General features: G+C 38.6%; 1 protein-coding gene across 2 annotated transcripts in view; it reads right to left on the bottom strand.

Annotated features, from left to right (window-relative positions):
* GALK2 (galactokinase 2) overlaps positions 1-24,266 on the bottom strand; it is a 50,103-nt gene that overhangs the window by 4,027 nt on the left and 21,810 nt on the right. For both annotated transcript variants that reach the window (XM_085234004.1, XM_010717426.4), the window contains exons 6-9: positions 21,418-21,516; positions 18,631-18,783; positions 13,525-13,735; positions 4,894-5,095 (exon numbers count right to left, since the gene is read on the bottom strand). In XM_085234004.1, coding sequence (XP_085090130.1) covers positions 4,894-5,095; positions 13,525-13,735; positions 18,631-18,783; positions 21,418-21,516 — 665 coding nt within the window. The remainder of the gene's footprint in view (positions 1-4,893; positions 5,096-13,524; positions 13,736-18,630; positions 18,784-21,417; positions 21,517-24,266) is intronic.

Here is a 24,266-nt window from a genome sequence, read left to right as displayed (position 1 = left end):
CAGCTGTCTGTATTCATTCTGTCTGTTACCTCAGTAAGAACGTTGTATTTCAGATGGTGTCTGGCTTTTATTTTGGTGGGCAACTGAAATCCCTTCAGAATTGTTCTGAATCTTTCATTGATTTCATAATTCTCTGTGGTCACGATCATGCCTCATTTTTACTGAGTCATTTTAAAATACTTAGTTGAAATAAAGCATTATGTAGGCAGAAAACACGCCTGTTTCAGAGCTGAAGTCACTGTGTTTCAAAATACTGTGGCTACCAGTTTCAAATGTGATGTGATCTGATACTGAGGGCGTAACGCTGAGGGGCTTGGCACTCTGATACCTGGATGTGGGGCACCTGGGATGAGCAGAGGTCAGCACCTAATTCTGGACGTGCTGGGGAGGCAGTGCATGGGAATCACCTGTGCCAAACACGAGAAAGTGAACTCTGAAACTGCCTCTTCCACTGAGTCTCACTCAGCTCAGTCCTGTGTTAGACTCTTCTGGTAAAGCAGGATTCATAGCCGCACATTCTTTTCTTGTGCACCAGCGTTTAAAGTATGCATTTATGAAGAAAGGAGCAGTAAGAGCAAACAGTGACTCTTTCAACAATAATCTTGTGGATGGAGCACTCACCCACACAGAGGGTGATGTGGATTTAAGATGTGGGAAAGTACCCAATGCACTGCCTGGGCTACAGGGCAGTCACAAGGACAAGTAGTGGGGAGTGAGAACAAGCACGTAAAGAAAGGCCATGGATGTCAGTCATTCGGTGTTGGGGGCACTCAGCTGAGTCCTTTGCTTCTTGAAGAGTTCATCTACCTTGTTCCAGTGCTCACTGGTTAAAGAACTGTGTGCACATGAGAGAGAAAATAAATGTTACAGCAAATGAGAGGTGAATAAGAATGGAAGTAGCACAGTGTGGGATATAGCAGTGATAGGTAAGACACCGAAGTAACACATTTTAAAAACAGTTCTGTTGGGAGAGCTGAAATGTTGTTACTGAGCAATGTTGTTAATTCAAAATGCTTACATTTGTGAACCAGCTATTTATGGAGTTAACGTGATGAGATTTCAATAAAAATTAAGGGGTGATGTGCTGTGTACTCGTTTTGTAGCTCAGTGTGCATTCGAATAACATCTTTAATTTCTGTTGTTTTTTTTGTCTCTGAAAGTGCTGCAAACACGTTGGGTTTTTCTGTTAGTTGATCTTTCAAGTATCATAGCTCCAGGCTTAAGAAAATAATGCACCTGGATAAAACATAAGAACTGTGCCATTTAAAAAGCGATCATAGAGGATTCAGTCATCTTCCACTGGAAGAGGCATGGCAGGTAACAAAAATTATCAGCTTTTATACCTCCAAAAGATGGAGAATAGGGGAATGAAAGTTATTTGCAATATTCAAACAGTCTGGGAGAAAGCACCTAAGGAATTTGCAAGCTCAGTTTCAATTTTTTGTCCCTTAACTGTTTAGTATACCACCTGTGTTTTAAAAGGCCAACAGGTAAAACAGCTATTAATAGCACGAGAGAGGTTAGACAAAGTACAAATCTTCTGTCTTCACGAAGAATAAAATACTGACCCACTGGCGGTTACGCTTTTCAGCACTACAAACCACAGCAAGTATGGATCCCTTTCCTTCTTGGCAGATGTTGTACAGTAAAGCATAAAGATCTGGGCAAAACAGAAAACATCTGGATATGCAGATTATTCTTCACAGTTTAAACCTTGTAAGGAGAGAGGAGCAGTAGACTTGGGCAATTCTGTGGAATGTATTTTTGGAAGGGCTTTTTAAAGTTACAGGGCAGCTGTATATCATTTGAAGTAAAGAATGTAATTTATGTAGTTGCAGGCCATTCCTGTAGTCACATCAGCCAAGGTTTCCTAGAGTGACTAGAGATTTTACATGCCTTCTTTTTTTAATGCACAACTTGAGAAAAATTGAGCTTTTTTCCCAATAGTTTTAAAAATGATGTGCTGGCTTAAACTGCGTGCATCTACAATAGCTATATGCTTTTACAACTCTAATCAGAAAGTCATTATTGAGTACTAAACTAAGAAAGGAGATATTTCTTAAGGACTATCTGTGATGGGATAAGACTGTAAAGAATAAACTAATAATTTATTTGGTTTTTGCAATGAATATAATAAAAAACAGTTGCAATCATTTAAAAAATACCAGTTAGAAATCATTTTTTACAAATGGCACTCTGCTGTGGCACGCAGCCTAGCCCATCACAGTAGCCATGGGAACTTCTGTTGGTAAGTTAGAAATCTGATGTAACGTGGGCACACACATCACTTTTTTCTTTGTTATTTATATTTTGGTCCATGGAACTGAAATGCTCTGATTAATTTCAATTCAATTTAGTGAAATCCTGAGTGCATACTCCTTTCCTTTTGGTTCTGTGGCTATGTCAGTGCTGCTGCCTACAAGCTAGTGGCACAGTACCCGAGCTAGGCTGCAGAGCTGTGAAAGCACAGAGCTCAGCACAAATGAGAAACAGAATTTCCATCCCTGTACTGGGATTCTGCTGTACACTACTCCAAACATCAGTATTGGCCTACTCCATGTAGCACAGGTAACTCCGTGCTGTAGTGTAGAACTTGTTAGTTTATACCTACTTGAATTAATGATTTTCTCTCAGCATTTCTGAGAACCTGCCCTAGTAGAACACCTTAGTGAAGGTACCTGACGTGGCTGCTTACATCTGCAGAGCTCAGCTATCCTGTACCACTGACCAAGAAATCACTACTGGGACGTTACTGTAACTAACAGTAACACAGGGGTTAATTTGTAAGGCTTTTCCACTGTCTGTGGAGTCACAGAATAGGCTGCTGATAGCTGGTACCAGATCTGGACTTTGCAGCCCATGCTTTTTCATAACTCCGTAGAGCACAATTCATGTCTTCAGCTGACTGTGGAGACGGCCCTCCCTGAGTAGCTGGGACAGCCATGCTGCAATCACCTCACTAACTGAGGGACTGTCAGAGCTCATTCTGTTATGTGACTGCTGTGTGATGTAACAGATTGAATACGGCCTGTGTGTTGCATTCAGGAATGGCTCCCAAGAGAAGGAACAAAAATTATGTTGTTAAATTACTACCAGACTGTCCAATGCCTATCAGACTTCTGTGTTTTATCACAAAACAGCATATGCATCCCACATGCAAAACAATCTGCGAATGTCCAAAAGTCTTGCATTTGGTTTTTAAGTTTGTGATTTTTTGGCTTTCCATCTTGTCTTCCAAATTAATGACACTAACCTGATGTATTAAATAATCATCAGTATCATACTGTATCAATTTACAAACCTGGTAAATGGGTATTACAGCTTAATAAATGTGTATGACTATAAAAGTAAGAATGTATATGGCATACTGCCTCTTTGTAAAATTGGTATTTTCATTATAAGCCAGACTGATGAGTATTAGTAATATATATATAATTGATTGCTGGTAAGGAAGTGCTTTTGTAACCTTCATTTTTAAATGGTAAGGTGTTCCTTTTATTAATGTTAAACTGAAGCAGATTCTGTTTTCTCAAAGATTTAGAGATTTGGAGAAAAGATATGATACTTTTATAGTCTCTAATTCTGCACAACAGGGAAACAACATTCCTTGACCTCAGGCTTGCAAACACTTATGGCACACTACATTTCCTGGAACGGCAGTAACCTCTTAATGCTCTGTCTCAGGGCAGTTTCCCAAACTATGTGTGCCCTTCTCCATGGAGAACAGGAAAAGTAAAAGGTGAGCAGAAGTACAGAGGTGGCATCTCTAGGATCTGTGATGAAATGAATGAGGGCAGCAGCTGGGAGAGCTGGCCGGAGCAATGGCAGGGACAAGGTAGCAGGGAGATGGCTTGGCTGGGCAGCTATTTATTCTCCTATGCTCCTGTTAAAGTGATTAGCAACCACTGATTTGTTTTCATGGGCACTGAATTTAGATCAAAGTTAGCATAAGTTGTTTGTCCTGTGATTAAACATACCAGGAAAAAAAAAAAAGGGAATTAAGCGAAGTGTGTGCATCCTTTTGTGCTGTTGCTGTGGTGCGGACAAAATACTGTATCAAATTTGAGTACTAAGTATTCATTTTTACTTTCTCTGTTAACGTACGACTATACCAGATGTTATTATCCCCTGTAGAAGTTATGAAAATAATGGCCTGCTTCTTGGGGAGGAGTAAAGAGAGAAGAGAAGGGGCAAATGACAGGGAATGTATTTTAGAGTTGAGAGATCTTGTTTTACTGTGGCCAAACTGAGTTAGGGAATGCAGTAAATGAATGAGGCTGGGGCAGGGATGGAGACTGAATAATGTGAAGGCTCAGTTGAAGCTGTGTCAGCCAAAGCATGCTTGTCATTTAAATGGCCAGCCACTTTCCAACCTATCTGGTGCACTAGTTAAGATGTCTTTTTAAGTAAAAAGGAAAAGATGCAGTAGTATTTAACAAGATATCATTATGATTTCAAAGCAACCTAACAGTTAACTTATGCTCTAGAAATCCCATGGTGACAGTTCTGAAATGGTTAAGTAATATGTGAAAAGTGAGAGGTAAAAAAAAAATAATAAAGCAACTAAGATGATGCTTAAAGAAAACCAGTTATGACTTCTACAAGTTAAAAAAGAATAGCTAACACATTCTAACATAACACTTGTGATGATGAATCAATCCAAAAGCAAAATCTGTAATAAAGCCATAAACTGCAGCTTTCATCTGAAAGTATTACACAGATGTCAGTAGGGAAACAATTGACCATGTAATGTCCCTGCAGGAGATTAATTTTGTAATAAGAGACAAGAATACTTTCATTTTACAATTGCAATAGCCAACAATGTCATCTTTTCTCATCATTTCAAACAATATTCTCAACAAGGGATTACTCTTGCTTGTGGTCAGAACTTACAGGCAGATGTCTACCAGCCGATCCAGTTCTGGACAGCTGCATTCATACATTTCCTTGCAGCTGATATAGCTCTGGTTCATTAATTCTCCCAGCAGCTGGATTGCATTGTCAGGTGCTTCGCTGCATATCTTCTTAAATTCCAGCACTCTGGCAGCTTCGCTATACACATGCTTTGCACGCTGGTATAACTTGAAGGTGGAAACTAAACAGAATGAAAATATGAAGTACTACAGTTATCGCTTTTTACTAGAGAAGGAATAATGAAATATAAAAACATGGTAAAAGAATTATTTTTAGAATTAATATTTCGTATTAGAACACTCTATGCTGAAACTCTGCCAAAAGCTTCTGCCAAAACCTCACCCACATCTTTAAAAGCCCAAATAGTGTGGTATTTAGATTTCATCAAAATATAATGTGCGTGTTTTTCTAGTTTTATAACTTTATGCACATATCAGAAAGAGTGTCATTTTAAAAATATGAGATTCAACTATAGAAGAGTCACAAGAGCACTGGAGAGTGCCTGGTGCCCTGCAGGCTGCCTGCACCTGCTGGCCTGGGCACTGTGTGCAATTTCTCCAGCCTTAGTCTGCAGCATCAATTATTTAACAGTGCAGGTAGACTTTTCCTTTTTTCTCTTCTTTTCTTCTGTTTCCTTTTTTTTTTTTTGGTAAGAGTTGGGTTTTCTTTTTTTTTTATTTTATTTTTTTTATTTTTTAGCTGAGATTAATTAAAATGGCATTCTTCCTGGTGCCTAGGTAAGGAAGCTCTCTCTAATTTCCACAGTGCAGTCTCACCTTGGCTGCATGTAATACTGTGTTAATGGTATGCTGAAGGAAGCAGGTGCTTTCAGTTTGATGTTGAAGGTTTATTTTTAGTATGTTACCAGTATCCAGTGTCAGTGCTGCCTGTGTAGACATAAAGAGAGAAGCCCAAACAAGTCCCCCTTAGTACTGACCTACTAAGATCAAAGGCTGGTGCAAAGACTTTGGCTAACATTTTGTAATCATGCCATGAAAAATGGAGCAGATCCTCTGGGATGGGTGGGAGGGAGCTCAAACCTGTGTGGCCATCGAGGCAGGGACCCCTGCCAAGCCTGGACAGTGGGGTGCAGTAAAGGGAATGTCTGTGGTTAAAAGCCCATCAAACTACTGTGACTTACAGGAGGGTTAGGCTGTTGTAGATCATTATTTTTCCTCACTCAGTACATTTCTGTTTATTTTAATACCATGGACTTGTAACTGCTATTTGAAGAAGTATTACAGAAGCATGTATGACAACTGATGACAAAATTGGTTTACTTGAGCTTTTGGGTTGTAAATACTAGATAAGTGAACGTAAATCTTTATTTGGAACACCTGCTGTTGTATGCTTCATTGTTGTAGCTCAAGCACCTCAGAATATCCCTCAGTTTGATTCCACATGTCAGTTCTCCTCCAGAACAAGGCCCCTTTTCTGCTATTGGTTTCTGGTGCCTCTCACTTTTTAAGATGGCTGATGGAACACTCCAACAGAGGTAAAAGAGCAAACAGAGACAGACAAGCCCCAGATTTGGAACTTGCCTTCTGACCCAGACACATCAGTTCCTGTTCTGTGGAGACAGTCAAATTCCGGAAGCATCTCAGTGATTGTGGCAATTAACATTTGCAATTGTACACTCAAGTCTTCCTTGATAGAGTGAAAATAAAATTCTGTCCAGTGTGAAGACTCTCATATGTGTGCTGCAGATTCATCCCTTCCTAAAACTTAACAGTGGCTGTATGACCTCTTCTCATCTTTCCAGAATAAGTGTAAATCACAAGTGTAAATACTGAAAATACAGTGCTGAGAGGGACATAAATAGTCTAAAATGATAGAGAAATATTGAACACAGGAGTTTTCTGCTACTGGTGATAATGCTTCTAGTGCTATGTATTTTGTAACTTAACACAGCCTGCTACTGAGAAACGCTCTGACGCTGCCTTTTGAGCAGGCCTTCCAACTGCATTTCACAGAATGAACAGAATAGAACAGAAAAGACAAAATTGGGTGCCCCAAGAAACATTTTCTTGTGAGTATCACAGGGGATAAGTGTGTTCTCTTTTCCTGCTCAGAGGTGTGTTTCACCCCACTGCGTTTTGTTACTGCTGGAGTTACTCGCGCTGTGTTCTGTGGAGCATGCCTTGGTGTTTGTTACGTTAGAGAAAGGCTGCTTGGCATTTTTTAAGGATGGTGTCTCTTTAAATATGCTTTTCTTATAAGCCATTGTTTTAGAGCAAGGAGATTTCTAAATGTGCATTCATTTAGGGAATATCTAAAGTTGCGTGAGAGATTGCCATAGCTCACACTCTCTTGTAAATCACCATTGAACAGTAGTAACCCAAAGAACGAACTGAAAACGTGTCTGTTTTCAATTGTAAGGCAAGAGACTTGCCAAAAGCTGTGATTGATTCAGAGACCACCCTTTGGTAGAGTAATGTTCTACTGGCCAGATTACCTTTAAAACCTCTGGGGCTGTGTTGTGCTGGTCGTGTTACGAACTGGAGCTGCAGTGGGCACCGTGTGCTGGCGGTGTGCCGGAGGTCTGAGTGCGCCTGGGCAGCGCTCGCTTGGGGGAGAGTCAGTGGGTGAGGGGAGAAGTTGCTGCCTCGACACTGGCTTTCTCTCAGTGTGAGTGCAATCCTGGCAAGTGGTTCTCAAATGAGAAAGAGTGGTTGTGTGCTATTTTCAGACTTGTCTTTTGTGGATATTTACAGACTTAGTATTGGGTAAAGTCTGCTATCGTTATGTTAGCTGTTGGTTGTTTACAGACAGCGTTTTATTTTAGAAAACAATGCTTGTGTTTGGAACAGGTTTAGTATAGTTTGCTTTTCTCTCTGGCAGCATACTTGCTGTTCAGGTAGAATTTTCTTCAGGACAGCAAACACCTCTGTTCTCTGCAAGTTCTATTCTAAAGCAATGAAACAATTCGCGTACTTTCAGCTATCAACACCAAACGCTTCTGGTAATAGAGAAACTCTGGATCTCTTCTGTTTAGATGGGCAGTCCAACAAACCATCTCCATATAATAAAAGACACATTATTTCCAGAAATTACATCTATATTTGAACCTTCTTGCTTGCAGCACTGCCTGTATATCAGACCCACCTAAGCGAATTGATAGGCCGTGCCCAGGAGCTGTGGAACCCGAGATTTTAGGAGGGTGCGGGAGCTGATCAAAATCTGTGCTTCATGGGAAAACTACCGCATATTTTACAATTAAAATACATTTCCTAATCACATTTTGTCACGGTTAAAAGAAAACTTAAGTGTGCACAAATGATTAGTTTATATCTGAGCTAGGGCTGCAGGGCTCTGAAAGAAGAGAAACTGAAGCCCTAGAAGTAAAGCATGCAGTGTTACACAGGACTGGGTTATAAGCTCTTGCCCTCTTGGGCTCAGAGGACAGCAAAAAAGCAGGGTTTAGGGAACCAGTGCCAGATTCTTAAAAGCATTCGGGTCCTTAAATCTATTATTGTTATGGAAATCAGGTACTTAACCTAACTGAATATGTACATACATTTTCCTAACACAGCAAAGTGTAATGTCCTGGTTTCTCCCACTTAATTTCCAAATGAGGGGTGCAGACATCTTCAGCTCTCTCTCCTAACAGTGGAAGGGCAGTCTCCAGAATTGCTTGTCCCACCTGAGGCCTGAATTGCCCTCTGATACCCATTTCTCTGGTGAATGGAGAGGAATGTAAAATCTCTGCTGCAGTAACATTATGCCACGCTGGCATGAGAGCAATTGTCTAGCACACGTCTAGACTAATGCTTCTCCCATAAAAGGATCTGTGCAGTATCCAGTTCTGATGTTTTATTTGTTTAAAATGATGTAGCACCATTTGCACTGATGGAGATTTGTATCAGCTAAGGATCCAGCCTCTGACTAGAAACATGCTGTCAAAAGCTGTTTGTTGAAAATCACCATGTATTTTCTCTCTGCTGCTTTCTGCGTCACTCACTGCTATGCAAGAGAGAGCTGTTTGATTTTAGACCTAGGCATGCTGGCACGATCAGAATATTGGGGTCCTTTTTGTCTCTCTCAGAAGAGAGAATGTAGAGATTGATTTATTTTGTACGATACCAGCTACACACGTAAAAAACGTTTCTTGTGGACTGAAGGTGAGCTATGCTTTTTATGGATTAAAACACACATAGCTCAGAGAAAATAAACACAAGAAGTCAAAATAAGACCAATTTTAAAGTTTTTAGCACATTTCACCTGCAGTCACTGTCACTGACCCACCTTCAGGTCACTGCTCCACTAATTGCATTTCTACAAAAAAAAAGCAGACACGGTCCTCAAGGAATCTCATCCACTGCTAACTGCTTTGTGTTACCACTCCACTTCTGTTTTTTTAGAACTCTTGCTGACCCTCTGTGTACTCTGTGCACCTTCGCTTTGCTCCTCTGCAGAGGACCTATGAGCAGCTAGATCCAGTTCCCTTACAGCCACTAAATGCCCTTGAAAGAAGCAGTGACATTTTCCAGTGCAATAATGTTTCACACTGCAGGGAGAACCTTGACATTTGTTAAGAGACAACTGACTAACGTTAATGGAAGTTGGTCCAAAATCCATATAAAGTCTCTTAAAACAAACAAAAATCCTGGGCTATTTGTCCCAAGCAAATGTTAGTTAAATGTAAGAGAAAGGTTTACTGTGCATTTACAGCTGTATGGTCATATTTTTTGTTTTAAGTTAATGAAAACTGTGTAAACCTGTACTCTCCACTTAAATGGATATTTTTTTCTTTATAATTAAACACTGTGGCTTCCCAGCAACTCACATTATTTGCTGTAACTTCAACTTCAGCAGATTCCTTTCTTTAGGGGCTTCCTGTACAATTCTGTCTGACCTTTAGCAAAAGACCAGCCTCTTCAGGCTGTGTATTTTTTTTCTAGCTGCTTTGGCAGCTTCTTACGATCTGCTTCGCTGTAGATTAATGAGCTACACATGGCTGATGGAACTGTTAGAAATTTACAATGGGAAGAATTCACCAATACAAAATCATGTAGGGGACAGTTTCTACCAGTGTTACTCACAAGGAATAGTACCTTTCTCTGTTAGGCATCCTGCTATTGAACATGAAGAGGGTGAACGTTTCTGGCTCATAATGTACATAAGAAAATGCTGCCAGATGGCTTTAATTTGAGCCAGATTGTGAACCCCCTCCTCAAAGTGGGGAACAGTTATTCTGCTGGGACTGCTCAAATAACTGTTTGTAATCTGGCTCTCTGAAAATAAACCAAGGGACCGGTCATTGCTGGATTCAGTGACCCATTTAGCAGACACCTGCTCTAAGAGAACAGTAACTACCAGCTTAAAGTAATTCTCCAGGGAAATGCGAGCCTTGGTAAAACTGTTGCAATTAGCTTAGACCATTCAATGCATATGCCTAACCTATGGCCCACCCAAAATGTCTGCTTCTATCTATATGGGATCTGCCTGAAGCAGCCACATGCTGGGGCTCATCCCAAGCAATCCATGTCTTTCTGGAAGGAGAAAGGTATGTGCTCAATTTCCTCCATGACGTGGATCAGGATGAAGCTGTCACCCAACCCCCAAGCTAGGAAGCGCTCTGAGATTCACCACCGTGGAGATAAATTCTGCTCTTGTAAGACAAGGGCACTCCACTGATGCACATGACAGAGCCTTATGTATTGCTGAGCAGCACATCGGTGTCCACCTTCACATAAAGCCGTGTGTTATTTTCTGCACAAAGAGAGTAAAAATTGTTCTTGCACTGAGATCATCATTAATACATATGACTTGGCAGTGGGAATGAAGTGCTGTTCAAACTCGTTGCAACTACAGTAAGGTTTAAGATCCATTGTCTTCCCAGGGAACAAACAAGAGGGCAGTTACACAGCCAAATCTTGATGGTAAACAGATACCTGTTATTCCGATGATGATTTCATTCCCAGGTCTAAATATCAAAATTAGATTATAATTTTGTATGTGAAAAGGAAAAAAAATGTTTTAAAAATAACTCATCTAAGAAGGAAAAAACATCTTATAGTTAAAGAAATACATTATTTTACAAGCAAGTATCCTTTTGTGGTGAGGCTTATAAATACTTCACGTCCCACAATAACCACACACTAAATGTTCTGTGAAGCCTTCAACTCCAAGACAAAATTATGGTATAGCGTACCTTCGAATGTAAGAAATATTATTTGTTCTAGAGATGTTCAGAAGCCACAAGTGCAATCCATGTGTAAACATCTGGAAGGGGGATTTAAACTCAGGACTGTGAGTTGGCCAAGAAACAGCTGCATGAGGCTTTATAGAGACTATGCAGCATCTGTATCTCTCCAAACCTGGGGAACAAGTGAGCTGCGCAGGGAGACCCTGCAGGAATCCTTGAGTACCTGCCTATAAAAGAGATTAAAAATTGTTGTGTATCCAGCCACAGCTTGAGACTTGCCCAAAGCCTGTCCATATAGTTTTTCTTTGGGATCTGGAGTTTTTCTTTGGTCAGCCTTACACACATACAGAAGTTTGGGCAAGCACACAGTGTCATCACTGGAGGAGCAGATGAAGGAAAGCTGACTTCAGGCTAACGTAACAGATGTAGCACTTTCATATCCTTAAACATGAGATACAGTGTCTGTACAAAACGTTAACTCTGGGCTTTGAATACAAACGAATTAATTCAGCCACAGAGAAAACTTAGAATCCAGTAAAGGATCTACCTGGTGTTTCTTATGCACATATTTTACACTTAACATTGAAATCCTGTAACAGGAAAGCTAATGCAACTTTTACAAAGGAAGAAAGGTACCTTTAACTGTTAGGGCTCTTTGTTTGTGTTGAGCAAAAGTTCAATGATATTTTGAAATACTCTGCAGAGATTACTTACTTTATTGGTAGGTTTTCTCACATGAAGAAGGGAGGCTTTGTTGTTAAGGAACAGTGGAAAAGTGGGGGGGAGATAAGAAAAATATTTTTGTCAAACACCCTCTGGTTTTCCAAAGCCAACATAAAATGCAATTTGTCCAGTGTGTTAACAAAAAACACAACAGTGGATTTAGATTGTTTCTTTGTCTGTCTTGTTTCTTTTTTGTATATAGTTCTACAGAAATCTCTTATTTAATTTTATACTGTACATGCAAAGAGACTTGCAGCATAACCCATTGTAATTGGCCTTATCAAATGAAATCATGGTCATACAAGTTTAAGAGATTCCATTCAGCAAACATCTGCAAACACTATTCAGAGCCCCAGTATAACATTTCCTTCAGTTTCTTCTGCAGCTTTTGTGTTTCAACTTTTTATCCAGACCTTTTTTTCTGAAGGGATGTGGAAAAACACAATCTGTAAAAAACAATTCAGTTCAACAGAACTGTAGAATTGTGTTTTATAAACCAGGTATGGGGGTTATAAACAGCTTTGTGAGTTTTGTACACCTTCATGAAGGGGAGAGTTAGGGCACAGCACAGTACGCTCAGAACTTTGTGGTTTCCCATGAAAATGTTGCCGAGTGCACATACATAGATCAGCCTATTCTTCTTGTATGTACAGCACAGAGTTAACAGAGCTCTTCCTATGAAGGTAACGAGCTGGGTTAAGACACCATATTCCATGCTGTAGCCCTCTGGCAATGTAATTAGACACTAAGATAATTTTATGCTCTCTGATATCACTGGCTTGCAAAAAAGGTTATAGGTTCAGGACCTGGTTCCTGGTCAATGTATAACATTTACAGTTGTTCCAGATGTGCATATTTTTAAAATATATGCATCAGTATGTATATATATGTTACTGATTTACATGCAACAAATATATACCTCCCTGAAACCAGTCTTGGCAAGGATATAATTTGGCTGTGGAAAACAGTAGAGGCATTAAAGCCACAGAGTGAAAACAAAGAAGTCTGGGTTATTTAAAATTCATAAAGCAAGATTCTAATCTAAATTGGAAATGACTATGAATGCAAATTAACGATTTCATAAATGCTCCATTTATTAAGTACTATTAGCAACCCTACTATATACATCTAAGACAATTCTTTCTTTTAGAAGTCATTGGTGCCGATAATCAAAACTACATGGTACAATCATGTGCAAGAATATATGGGAAATACTTTACATAGTAAATTGTTTACCTGCACCAACATTTTTATATCTAGATCTAGATAGATAGATAGATATGTATATACAGTAACAGGAACTTCTTTCTCAGGAAAGAGTGACCTAGAAGACTTGCATCCTCACGTAGGTTTTATGAAGTGATAATGTATTTGTCCATTCAAAAATAGAAACACAGTCTCTACCTATGCTAGCCCTGAACACCAGAGTGAGCAAACAGGACTTATTTGATTGATGCTGTAACCAGCCAAAATGTCTGGTTTTGTTAGAGATTCGGCTTAAAAAGGAAGCCTAAGTTAAGATTTTTCTCTTGAATCTACCTAGAGGTGACTCTAAACTAGCACAGGCTAATCTAAAATCTAATCTGCTACTTCTTCCATTGTGTACCCATTCTACTATTTAGATTCTCAAGATTCTGGAGAAGTATTCTGGCGAGACTTGCGCGCCACTTATTAATAAAGAGCTATTTTATATAACACAAACACTGTAAAGCAAAGAACAGTATTTCATATATGCTTACCATTCTGCGTGTTTTGACTCAGGATCTGAGAGCGGAGCTCCTCCAGGCTAATTCCCAGGCATTTACAAATTTCCTCTGTGCTGTAAGGCTCCGGATGCAATACCTCCTCGACAATGGTCAGCATTTCCTCCAGGCTGACTCCTAGGCCAGCCTGCACATCTTGGAGTCTCAGCATTTTTTTCCAGTCCAAACTTTTTGACTTTGAGAGAAGCTGAAATTTAAAAAACAAAACATGTTGTGCTTCCCAGGTTAAAACTAACACTAAATTATCCATTAGTAGCTTTAAGACCCACATGCTCTTTTTACTTATTAATTGGGAATTATCCACAACTTTCTATCCTTGCACAGTAGATATTTATTTATAAAATGTCTGTGAGTGAGACATTATATGATATCAAATCAGTGATTCCTCCTTTTCTTTGGATGTCATCATTTCAAACAATTTTTAAAATTTCCAAGCCACATTCAGACTATTGCTTATACAAGTGCTACAGTATTGTAACACTGCAGGTCCCCAAGGAGTCTGTTTCTATACTGTTATAATTTGTTCTAGCATTGAAAACTAAGATGCTTCTATAGTTGAACTCAGGGAAGACACTACAAACTGTTCTCATAATAGCCCTAAAATATATATTTGTACTAGAGAATTAACAATAGCCTTTCCCATACTGCAGCGTTCAATGTAAACTTAAATAAGTCCATTTTTTAAACATAAAAGTTAAAGTTTTGAGCCCTATAAGAAGGTTATGATGTGTTAGTTGGAATCTGTTCCATTCCTATATGATTTCCATTGTGCTAACTAGTCATAGGTACCCTTGTTTTTTCCACTCCAGATAATGAGGTCATGCGTAATGTATCTTTCTGACTTCTTGGCAGTTGAAGGCAGTTACTTTAATGCAACAGAATCCTAGAAGGAAATACGTCAAAGAGGTTTTTCTCTAGAAAGTTGAGGCATGCGATGATGTTCCCCTGTGTCTAATGAAAAAACTTGAGTAAAAAACTTGCCTCATATTTTCATGAGGTGGAACGTTCTTAACATTATTAATGATAGAACCAGGTTAAGTGGTCGCTGTGGGAGCCCAACACCCTAGTTTCAACAGATCAATACCGAGATAGATGAGCAGAAAAGTGCCAATATCATCTGACTGCATTCACTGCCTCTAATTCTTCATCATTTTAATTGAGATCTAGGCTTCTATCTGTACCAGATTAGGCTGAATGTTTGCAGAGAGTTTAAAGCATTAGAGCAAAATCAGAGAATGGAATCCTTTTCCCACTCAAATCCAAGTTAAAACTTCTCATCAACAGAGCCCAGACTTCACCCAGTGCGTCTTGTTATTCATTTCAATAAACAGTGGGTTTGAGTAAGATTGGTTTGAAATCATTTAGGTCTCAGTCCAGCGAAGCAATTTAGCACATGTTTAACTTCCTGTATTAAAACTATCAGGGGATTCACATACATGCCTGAAAAGTATCTACATTGCTTTGTCTGAAGTTGGAGCATGAGGTAGTTGTTTAAGCAGATCTACTGCCTAGCTATCTGCTGTAGATTCTCTCCCTCCTGCTCTCCTCCAGCAGTACTGTTGCAGGAACTTTTCCAGTTTTGCTTTATTATGGTACGTAAAAGTTAACTACTTTTGGTGCCATCTAGTGACTTGCTAAGATTTATGTGAAACTTAATAAAGCAGGACAAAATCCAGTCAAAATCCTAATCATATGACTCTGACGCCATTTAAAACAGTTTTGTGCTCAGTGGTAGTGAAAGAAGCAGCAGTGTGTAGTGACTAATGCAGAAATCAAGGTGAGACAATTTTCTTGTGAAAGACTGATTTAGTTGTTTCTGGCTTACTTTTAAAGACACTGAGCTTCTAGAACTCTATAGCCTCAACATAACGGTATGTTAGCTTGCTTATGGATCAGTTACAATAACAATTATTGCTTCAGTTATTTTATTTAAATATTTGGTAACTCCTGTGTTGGTGTGTATTTATGATATGAATTTAAAAGTATTTAAAGATACTAAGCAATTGGAATTTTTTTCCCTAATAATTGTAATCCTAAATTTCAGCAACCCCTGGACTTTATTATCAGAAGTTAAACAGAAATAAGAATTTAGAAAAAAATAATATAATGTCCTACAAGGCAACAAAAATGTTTCTACTTGTAAAATAAATAATCCAGTTAAAGTATTTGTCAAATGTTCTGTTGCATCTACTGTCATTTCTATTCTTCAGTGGAGATGCTGCAGTTTAGAAAAGCTAACTACGCTGAGTTTTACAGGTGAAACGTTCCAAATGGAAACTGACCCCTTCAGCTCCCTGAGCAGGCCTTGCTGGGGAAAGTTTCATGTTGCTTATAACAAAGTTTCAACTATAACAGCATTGGAAAAAATGTTATGCGCAAAGAAATGTTTTTGTTTTGTTTTTAACAAATATCTATCTGCAGCAGCTCAAATTGTAATGGACGCAGAACAGAGATGGGAACAGTCCCATCTATTTAATGTACAAAAGTAAACCCAGTACTGATCCCAGAATTGGATATTTTCTTGCTGATCTCTGACTAGATGGATTAAAGATGTGAACAGCATCCAGCTGGCTCTTAACTGTCAGGATATAGCATCTGTAGTCATCATTGTCTTTTATTGTTCAACAAAGGCACACTGGAGCACTGGACCAAGAGAATGATGGGACAAATATAAATAAAAGAAAGCCTGACTAGAATAAGTATAGGAATGCTTCGCCCTTATATAGCAACATCTCTTTCTTATACTTTACATTTCTGTAATACCATCTGAGTGTTTTTCCACATTTAGCAAACATTAGCTGAATAAGTACATGGCATCCTAGTTGCAGAAATTCTTGGCTCCACTCTAGCTGAAGCTGAAGTGAACCACACACTGTAAAGTATGGGGATTGCAGAGCATGCATTAATGCTCAGTCATCCTGCAGTGTGTACTGCACAAGTGCTCTGATACATAAAGTATAAGTTAATTTCCTGTAGAACTGAGAGTATTCTGAGGAACATAACTGACTTTAAACATACTGTTTAATGGTGCACAGGAAAGCATTGAGAGATGACAGCAAAAACAGAAAAAGAAGACGCTCCCCAGAACCAATGAAGTAACAAATGAATGACTGTCTACAAGCGAAGGGTGCAGAATCTGAGAAGGACAGGTTAGGATGTTCAGGGGCTTACTGAGACAGATTGATATCAAAGTACTCTGCACCAGTGCCAGTAGAAATACATGGTGTTGGCATCTTTATTTACAGAGAGCTTTCTGCAAACAAGTAAAAAATATTAGAATGACCTAATGTGGAATAAGAAAAAAAAAGCCCATCCTAGAAAAACCCAATGAGAATTTCTTGTAAAGCACAACTGTGAAGCCCAGAATGTTATTTCATATTTCCATTAGCTTAATGGTGCATAAATGACTTCCCTGCTTCCTCTTACATACCTGCCCTCCTTCACCCCACTGTGACCTCTTCCTAAAGACAGTCTTTTCCTGACTCAAAATATTTTTGTAGTGTGTGCAACTTTCCATCTGGGTAGCATATGTTTTAAAATAGACAGGTGTATGTTGTTAGTCTAAAAGTCATGGATCTGCTAAAGGTATCTATTTAAAGACTGCATCATAGCTAGCAGTAGTGTAAAAAGATTAAAATTGTTCCTTGCCATCATTTTAATAAAGAGACTCAATAATTTAAAGCAATTTAGAAACTGTGATTCGATTTGCAAAAAATGGCATATAGAACAATACCTTGAAAGGTCTTCCAAATTAAGGCATTTACGGTTATAGTTTGCTTTTCAAAACATATCATCTCCAAAGGCTCTTTGTGCGTAATAATTTCCAAAATAAACTCTTCCTAAAAGATCCAGTCAATCAATTATCCTGAATTTGATGTTTATCAGTTATGCAAGATCTAGCACATGGAGAGGTCCTTACTTTCATTTTTCTAAACGCATAGGAGTCTTTTTAACTTCAATGACAACAACTTAAAATATGCTCATTGGTGCTATTATTTTTACCACATCTAACATACACCTAAAATGTAGCTGTTTTTCATACTTGAGTTGAAATCCCATTTTAAAAGCCTCCTGTTTTACTTCCCTCCTGTAAAAATATCCAAACTATCATATTTTACATTACATTTTGTCAGTATCTTTTAAGCTACTCAACAGTTTTTTTTTCATTATTTAACATTAACTATGGTATTTTCTTTCACAGAACCATTCTGCAACAGGTTCTTAAAGTACCTGTTTGTTTAGATTGAGTACTGGAGTCATTTTGGCCAAATGGTTTGTGACAAGAAGTTACACATTGTACTTTTTAAAACTTTCATCTACACTATGTGACCCAAATTTGTTTCTTTAACACGGCACTCCACGTGGGTTATAATTGCAGTGAATCTTTATGCTTAGTCCTCATTTAACTTAATAAAAAATCCACTGTATTTTTATAACAGACTCAAATCAAACCCTACATCCTCATATTCCCAAATGTATGATCTACAAAATCCACAATTAAAGTAGAACTTAGATTTGTCATGCTCAGATTCCATATATTTTAGAGATAATTGCCAACTATAAACAGGCAGTTTAACTTAAATGCTAGGTTTTACACTAATGTGCATGCTGCTATTCAGCATTTCCAATATTACTTCCAGGCCTCCAACTAGTAGCTTTGATGTCTTCTAAATCCTCGAAAATACACATCTATTGCCATATATACATGTAAACATGTGACCACACTGGTTGCTTTCCATTATTTGTCATTATTCAGTTTTAATTAGAAACAGTCTATCTCATTAACTCTGAGTATTTTTTGCCGAAAAATAGACATATTTCCTCCATTCAAATATAACACAAAATAAATTAAATAGAATTAAAATCACATAATCTTCTATATAAGGGCATAGTCCTTGCACTTCCATTAAACTCGGCAGGAGTTGTTTCTGCAGAGATGGAAGTGTCTGGTGCTGGAAAGAAAAATGCTACTTAACATAGCATCTAGCCAGGTGTTAAAGTAAGATATGATTGGTCAGAAGTGGAGAAAAGCACATATTTAGATGAAGGTTTCATTAGAGTTTGACATAAGCCATACGTTACCTTTGTAGCCAGACGACACTCCATTACCCTAATATTGTAATGAGAAGTTGCTGCTTTATTCATTTCAACACAACTGTTAGCAATAACAAACGCTGCTCCGCTTGGAAGTCTAACATCAGTTGCCCTCAGAGGACTGAACTCTATCAACTTGGCCTATCGAAAGAAAAATGACTGGTTAGTTTTAATTTACTACTAGCTAACAGTGCACTTAGTTCTATAAATCAAATGCAAATTTGCATGTTTTTTCTCTTGGAAATCCAGGGACAGTTAATGAAGGAAACTGACATGAAACAGCAAGAAAAGAGATTTAACCTCATTGGCTGAGTTGCACATACATTTCAACCCCTTCCCTTGTAGTTGGATTTTAAAATGTTTCCATTAAGTCTTTGGGTTTCTTCAGCATTTCACAGAACCCCACCCAACCTATTTTTCTTGCCTGTTTAAGACAACAGTTTTCCTTTGATCTACAGAAAAGTACCAGACCTGGCTGAAGCTAATGTGTGTGCTACGAGAATCAAGCAGCTTCACATTCCCTTCCCTCCTCCAATATCTGTCTCCCCCTTATTTTTCTATTTTTCAACTAAATCAAGAAGATTTAGTTCACTGAGGTACAAGATACTACCAAAATCGTAGAGTTGACTGGAGATGGTGATCGTGTTACATACCAACAATCAGAGAAATGAAATAAAACTATATAAAAAGTAGTTGCTATCTTCTTTCTTCTGAGATAAGAGACTGTCTTGCCTCACAGATGCTTTACATAGGCCATGCAAGATGTTCCCAACATTTTGTGACCTTTTCATGGAATAAGCTAGGCATCCATTAATTAAATAATTCAGGATGTAATGTAATCAAGAGATTAAATTCACATCTGGTTTCTCATTAGGATAAGTTGTAAATCATGTGCCCTGCTTTCGCTACTTAGTATAGACTGTAACTCTGCAAGCAAGGATGTCTTTACTGGTTTTGGCATTTTTCACCCCAAGAGAGTTCCTTGAGCATCTAGAGTGCTGAATAAACAATGACAAATCTGCTTGTACATTATGTACAGCATGTGTGTTACTCCCTGCCATTGAGATTCTGGACCACGTCACAAAATTACTATCAAGACAGACAAGCTTGCTTACATTTCAGTATACCCTCTAAGAGCTACTACATTCAGAATGTACCTCTGAGCTGGTCCAGTCTCCTGTTTTTGACAGTAGCCTTAAATGGATATTTAGAAGGAATATGAAAATAAGACATATATAAAGCATCTTTTTTTTTTTTTCTTTTTTCTTTTTTCTTTTTTTTCTGATGTATTTTTCCAGCTTCCCATAAGGAAAGGTTATGGCTATTCTACTGGAAGATTCATCACATTTTGTTTAATAGACACACATAGGCCAATGCTCTATTAGCACATCCAAGAAGGTCCTTTTTGAACCCTTTTTAAACTTTTGTCTTCCAGAATGTATGGTATTTCTCAATTTAACAATGAATGCTTTGAAAAAACAACTTCCTTGTTTGTTTTTGAACAAGCTGCTTGTTAATGTCATTGTGTTTCTATTAGTTCTTTGGTTACGAAAAACAATGCATTCTCAATTTACCTTCTCTTGTCCATTCAGTATTTTACAGAGCTTCAAAATACCGCCCTCCAAGACACTGTTTTTCCAAGGTGACGTTTTAAATTTTTCAGCCAATGTTCCAATTTGTCTAGTTCTAGTGTAACTTCTTTGAAATGGGTGGCCAGAACTGCATTCATCTGCAACTGTACTGAAGCAAAGATGTTTTCTGCTTGGTTCACAATTTCTCTTTTAATCTTACCTTTGTTTTGTTGACCACCACCAATATACATTAGAAAACTTGCCCCTTACATGATCCTCTGTGTGTATGCCAGGAAAATATGCAACTTCCTTCAGTTTACTAGGAGCAGTATGAGGTGTGAAGGAAAGGTGTAGCATAGGCACAGGTAATGTGAAATTGAAAAGAAATATGTCATGATGAATTACACCAAAAATAGGTTATTTTCTATGTAAACTCATTCAAGATACACCATTAGGGCACAAAATCTGTACAGATAATAAAATTACTTTAAATTTTAAGCAAAGTAAAGGTCTCCTATGAAAGGCTACATTAATTTCAGTAAATGTATTTCGACACATTTTAGGTTTGAACACTCATAATCCTGTGTGCCTTCTGCAACCGTGGATGAACACCATTGTAAATTCAACTGCAAGCACTCGTGGATAACTTGGCAGGTCCTGCATGTTGTAGCTAGTCCACCTTCTGTCACTGCGTTTAAGACAGCTAAATACCTTCTACAACAGAATTCAGCCAATTCTGGAATTAGCAGAACTGGGGAAAAAATCTCCATTGTCTTTCTAACTCGACCTGGCAAAACTTCCTAGAAATGTTTGGTTACAAAAAGTTTCAAGAAAGCATTTTTGTAATAATTATCCCATTTGCACTGAATACAAGGCATACCGACTATTCATATTTCATTATATGGGAAGTGTTCTAAGTTCACTGATCAATTAGCTGAATAGTGTGGAACCTGGACCTCATGCATCTTTCCCCACATCTTTTCTCCTTCTCTCCATTTCTAATTTTTACCATCTTAGTCCTTCAAACTGTCGTAGTCAACTGTACACAAGATTATACATATCATTCCTATTTCATCTGCAGTGGTGCTTATCCTGTTTGCCAAGGTATTCCAGTTTCTTGTCTTTCTCCAGGTACATATAAAGACATTGTTGTTTACATTAATTAATGTTAAACTGTTGGCTTAGATTGCAAAGATTCACATACAGTTCCTTCTTCTGCCAGAAAAGAGATTGACTGGTCCATTCCTCCACCTTCTGTGCCAATGTAACGTTCACTCTTGGTGCAAATTTCTGCAAGTTTCACCTGAAAAAAAAAACAACATTAAGTGTGAACCTTCAGCCAACATTAATGATGATACTTTTGCACTGTTTGCATACGAACTAAAGAGAAAGTGAAGGAGATAATGACAGCTCTGAGACCATTCTCACACACTGAGTAGTAGAAGCTGGTATGAGCCAGGATGCCACATGGCCTCTTTTTCCTTTTATTCTAAAGAAAAAGGGAATCAACTATGCAGCCTCTACTGGACCCACCACAGTCAGCTTCTCAGAATAATTTTATTTAGATTTTTAACACTAGTAGCTGTCCTCACCCACCTTCCTCATTCACCTCACACTCCTCCACTCCAATAACTAACATTCTGTTGATTTGTTAGTTGAATCCATATGTGCACTTATCTTGTTAGCTTACAGAATTATGGCAAATTACACTGTTTTAATGCACCAAGTCAATAATCAGAAGTTATGGATTGAACCTAACTCAGAAACCCCTTCTCACTGTAAATACTCTAATCAGTGATGCTTGTCATTTCTCTTTGAGATACTGTACTCCGCTTACATTGTTTATCTGACATAATTTGTAAGTATATGTGATTCACATTCTTTTGTGACATTTTAGGCATATCTTTGTGCATTCTGATACCTGAAGGTCAGAGGATACTATGGGAGTGTGGAATATCACTATCATAACTGTCAAAAGTAATAATTTACAGGAAAGCTTTCAGCCATCAGGCCAAGTCAAAACAGAACACCAGAGAAGCCGTGGAGAATAGCTGAAGAACACAGACTTTTTCAGAATGAAGAAAGTCAAAGGAAAGCACACACATTCCCATACCATGACCCATACCAGTTTGTTTCTCTAAGTGCAAGGTAACCACAGGAAAGATGAAAAAAGAACTTTGAAATAAAGTTGCTGTCTGTTTCTCAGTCTGGTGGCAAAGTCAGATTCAGATTCCTCACTCCAGATGAAGCATCACACGACTTAAACAAGCTAACCAGGAAGGCAGGGACATTAGCCAGTTCAGAACTGTAAAAGACAGCAGACAGAGGCAGTAAATCAGCCTGCTAAGAGTGAGATACGTGCAGTGTGCCTTCCTGCTGGCTCACTAAATTTCTGTAATGGCACCACAGACGAAGTTGTAAATGTGGTGCTTAGATCAGTGTAATCAGGCTGAGCTGCTTGCAAATGCACTAACAACCATTTTACTCAGATCACAATGCAGTTATGGTCAATAAACCTCAAGCTGATAAGCAAAAGTTATCAAAAGTACATTTACAAATTACTCTAAAACTATGCAGACTACATCTCTCTGAATCAAACATCAAGGGAGTTTGAGTCGTCATCAGGGACTCATGCTGGTGTTTCTGTTTAAGCAGATCCCCTTATACAGGTGAAAAGACCAAAAGGGTTTGTTCACCTCATATGGATGTTGTACTGGGTAAAGGACCACTCATAAGAATAAGAGCACTAATGACAGAACATGGAAAGTCCAGGCAGCAAAAATGCTCTTCTTTTCTGTGCTGCTTTTCCTTTGTGTATTTTTTAAATGAACTGAAATAGAGATAATACTTTTTTTCCTAACATACAAAAACATTACTCATTTTAATTTTTTACTTTTTAGTGAAAATAATTTCTCTGTGTCTTTTATTGAAGATCAGGTTAATCAGCATTTGTTTTTCCTCTCTTGTCCCACATTCATAGCAAGAAGTCCCATTTCCAGTTTGAACCTTAGACCTCTTCGTCCACTCCGCATTTGTCCCTGCTTCACTACAAGTTGGAAATAATTCTGCAATGGTAATGCATGTGATGCTGCTTTTTTTCTCCACTTCATGCGAAAATTCTCGGCAAGGCTCCACAGAAGGGAAGAACAAACCTTTACACAAAGCAGTTTCTGGATGAAGTCCTTCCTACGTGTGAAGGAGTGCCTGTTTACAAGCATCTGTTGCTGGGACATGGAAATGCAGGCATATTTCAGACAGTTCTGCAGAACCTGTCTCTGAGAACAGAGCATTACTACATCCTTGACTTTTCCTGCAACTGGCGGGAGACATCAAACTGGAGTTGTTGATTATTATTCACTGGCAGCAACAGAAACTTCTTCACGGTGGCTGAAGAAGACCATACCAGCATACTGGTGTTGTACAATTAAATAGGAGGTGTGGCTTTGCAAACCTGGCCTGAAGCACATCTCCTAAAGCACTGTCACTGTATGTTCCACTCCTGGGCACAACTGCTTTTGCAGAAGTCAGAAGTGGAGCATTTCAGCTTTCACTTAGCCTGGCTGCACGTCATCTTCATATACAAATCCAAATTGGCAACCACTTGATTGCTCAAATCATTTAGACTTTATGAGCCTGGGTTTATTAAACAAATATCAGGAAAAGTCTCACAGAGGAGGAATGTTAACAATTAGGACAGTGCCACTCTCCTGTCCTTTTACATGGCCTGGTGAGTGCCTGGTTAAGCACTGGGCCTTGCTCCGTCCCAACTCACCAGCCATCCAGCTGCGTACGCTGGACTAACAGTGCTGTTTGAGCTTGAGCAACTTTTGTTTTGAAACTCAGCAAGGATTGGCAGGACCACCAAGTAGTAACTGGCAAGGGTTGAGAAGAATCCTCTCCACAAGACAGCCCAAGGCTTCCCTGAAACATGATTTGGTTTCTAATTTAAACAGGCCCTTGCTGACACAGGCAGGCCTTCTAATACTAGGATGAGAAGCATGTGAATGGAGGGGAAGCGTCATCTGTATATAAAACAGCTTCTACTGACTATTG

This window comes from Meleagris gallopavo, chromosome 12, assembly GCF_905368555.1.
Source record: "Meleagris gallopavo chromosome 12, MGAL_WU_HG_1.1, whole genome shotgun sequence".
Classification (NCBI taxonomy): domain Eukaryota; kingdom Metazoa; phylum Chordata; class Aves; order Galliformes; family Phasianidae; genus Meleagris; species Meleagris gallopavo.
Note: the sequence above shows the minus strand (reverse complement) of the source record. Positions and strands in the feature narration are given on the sequence as shown.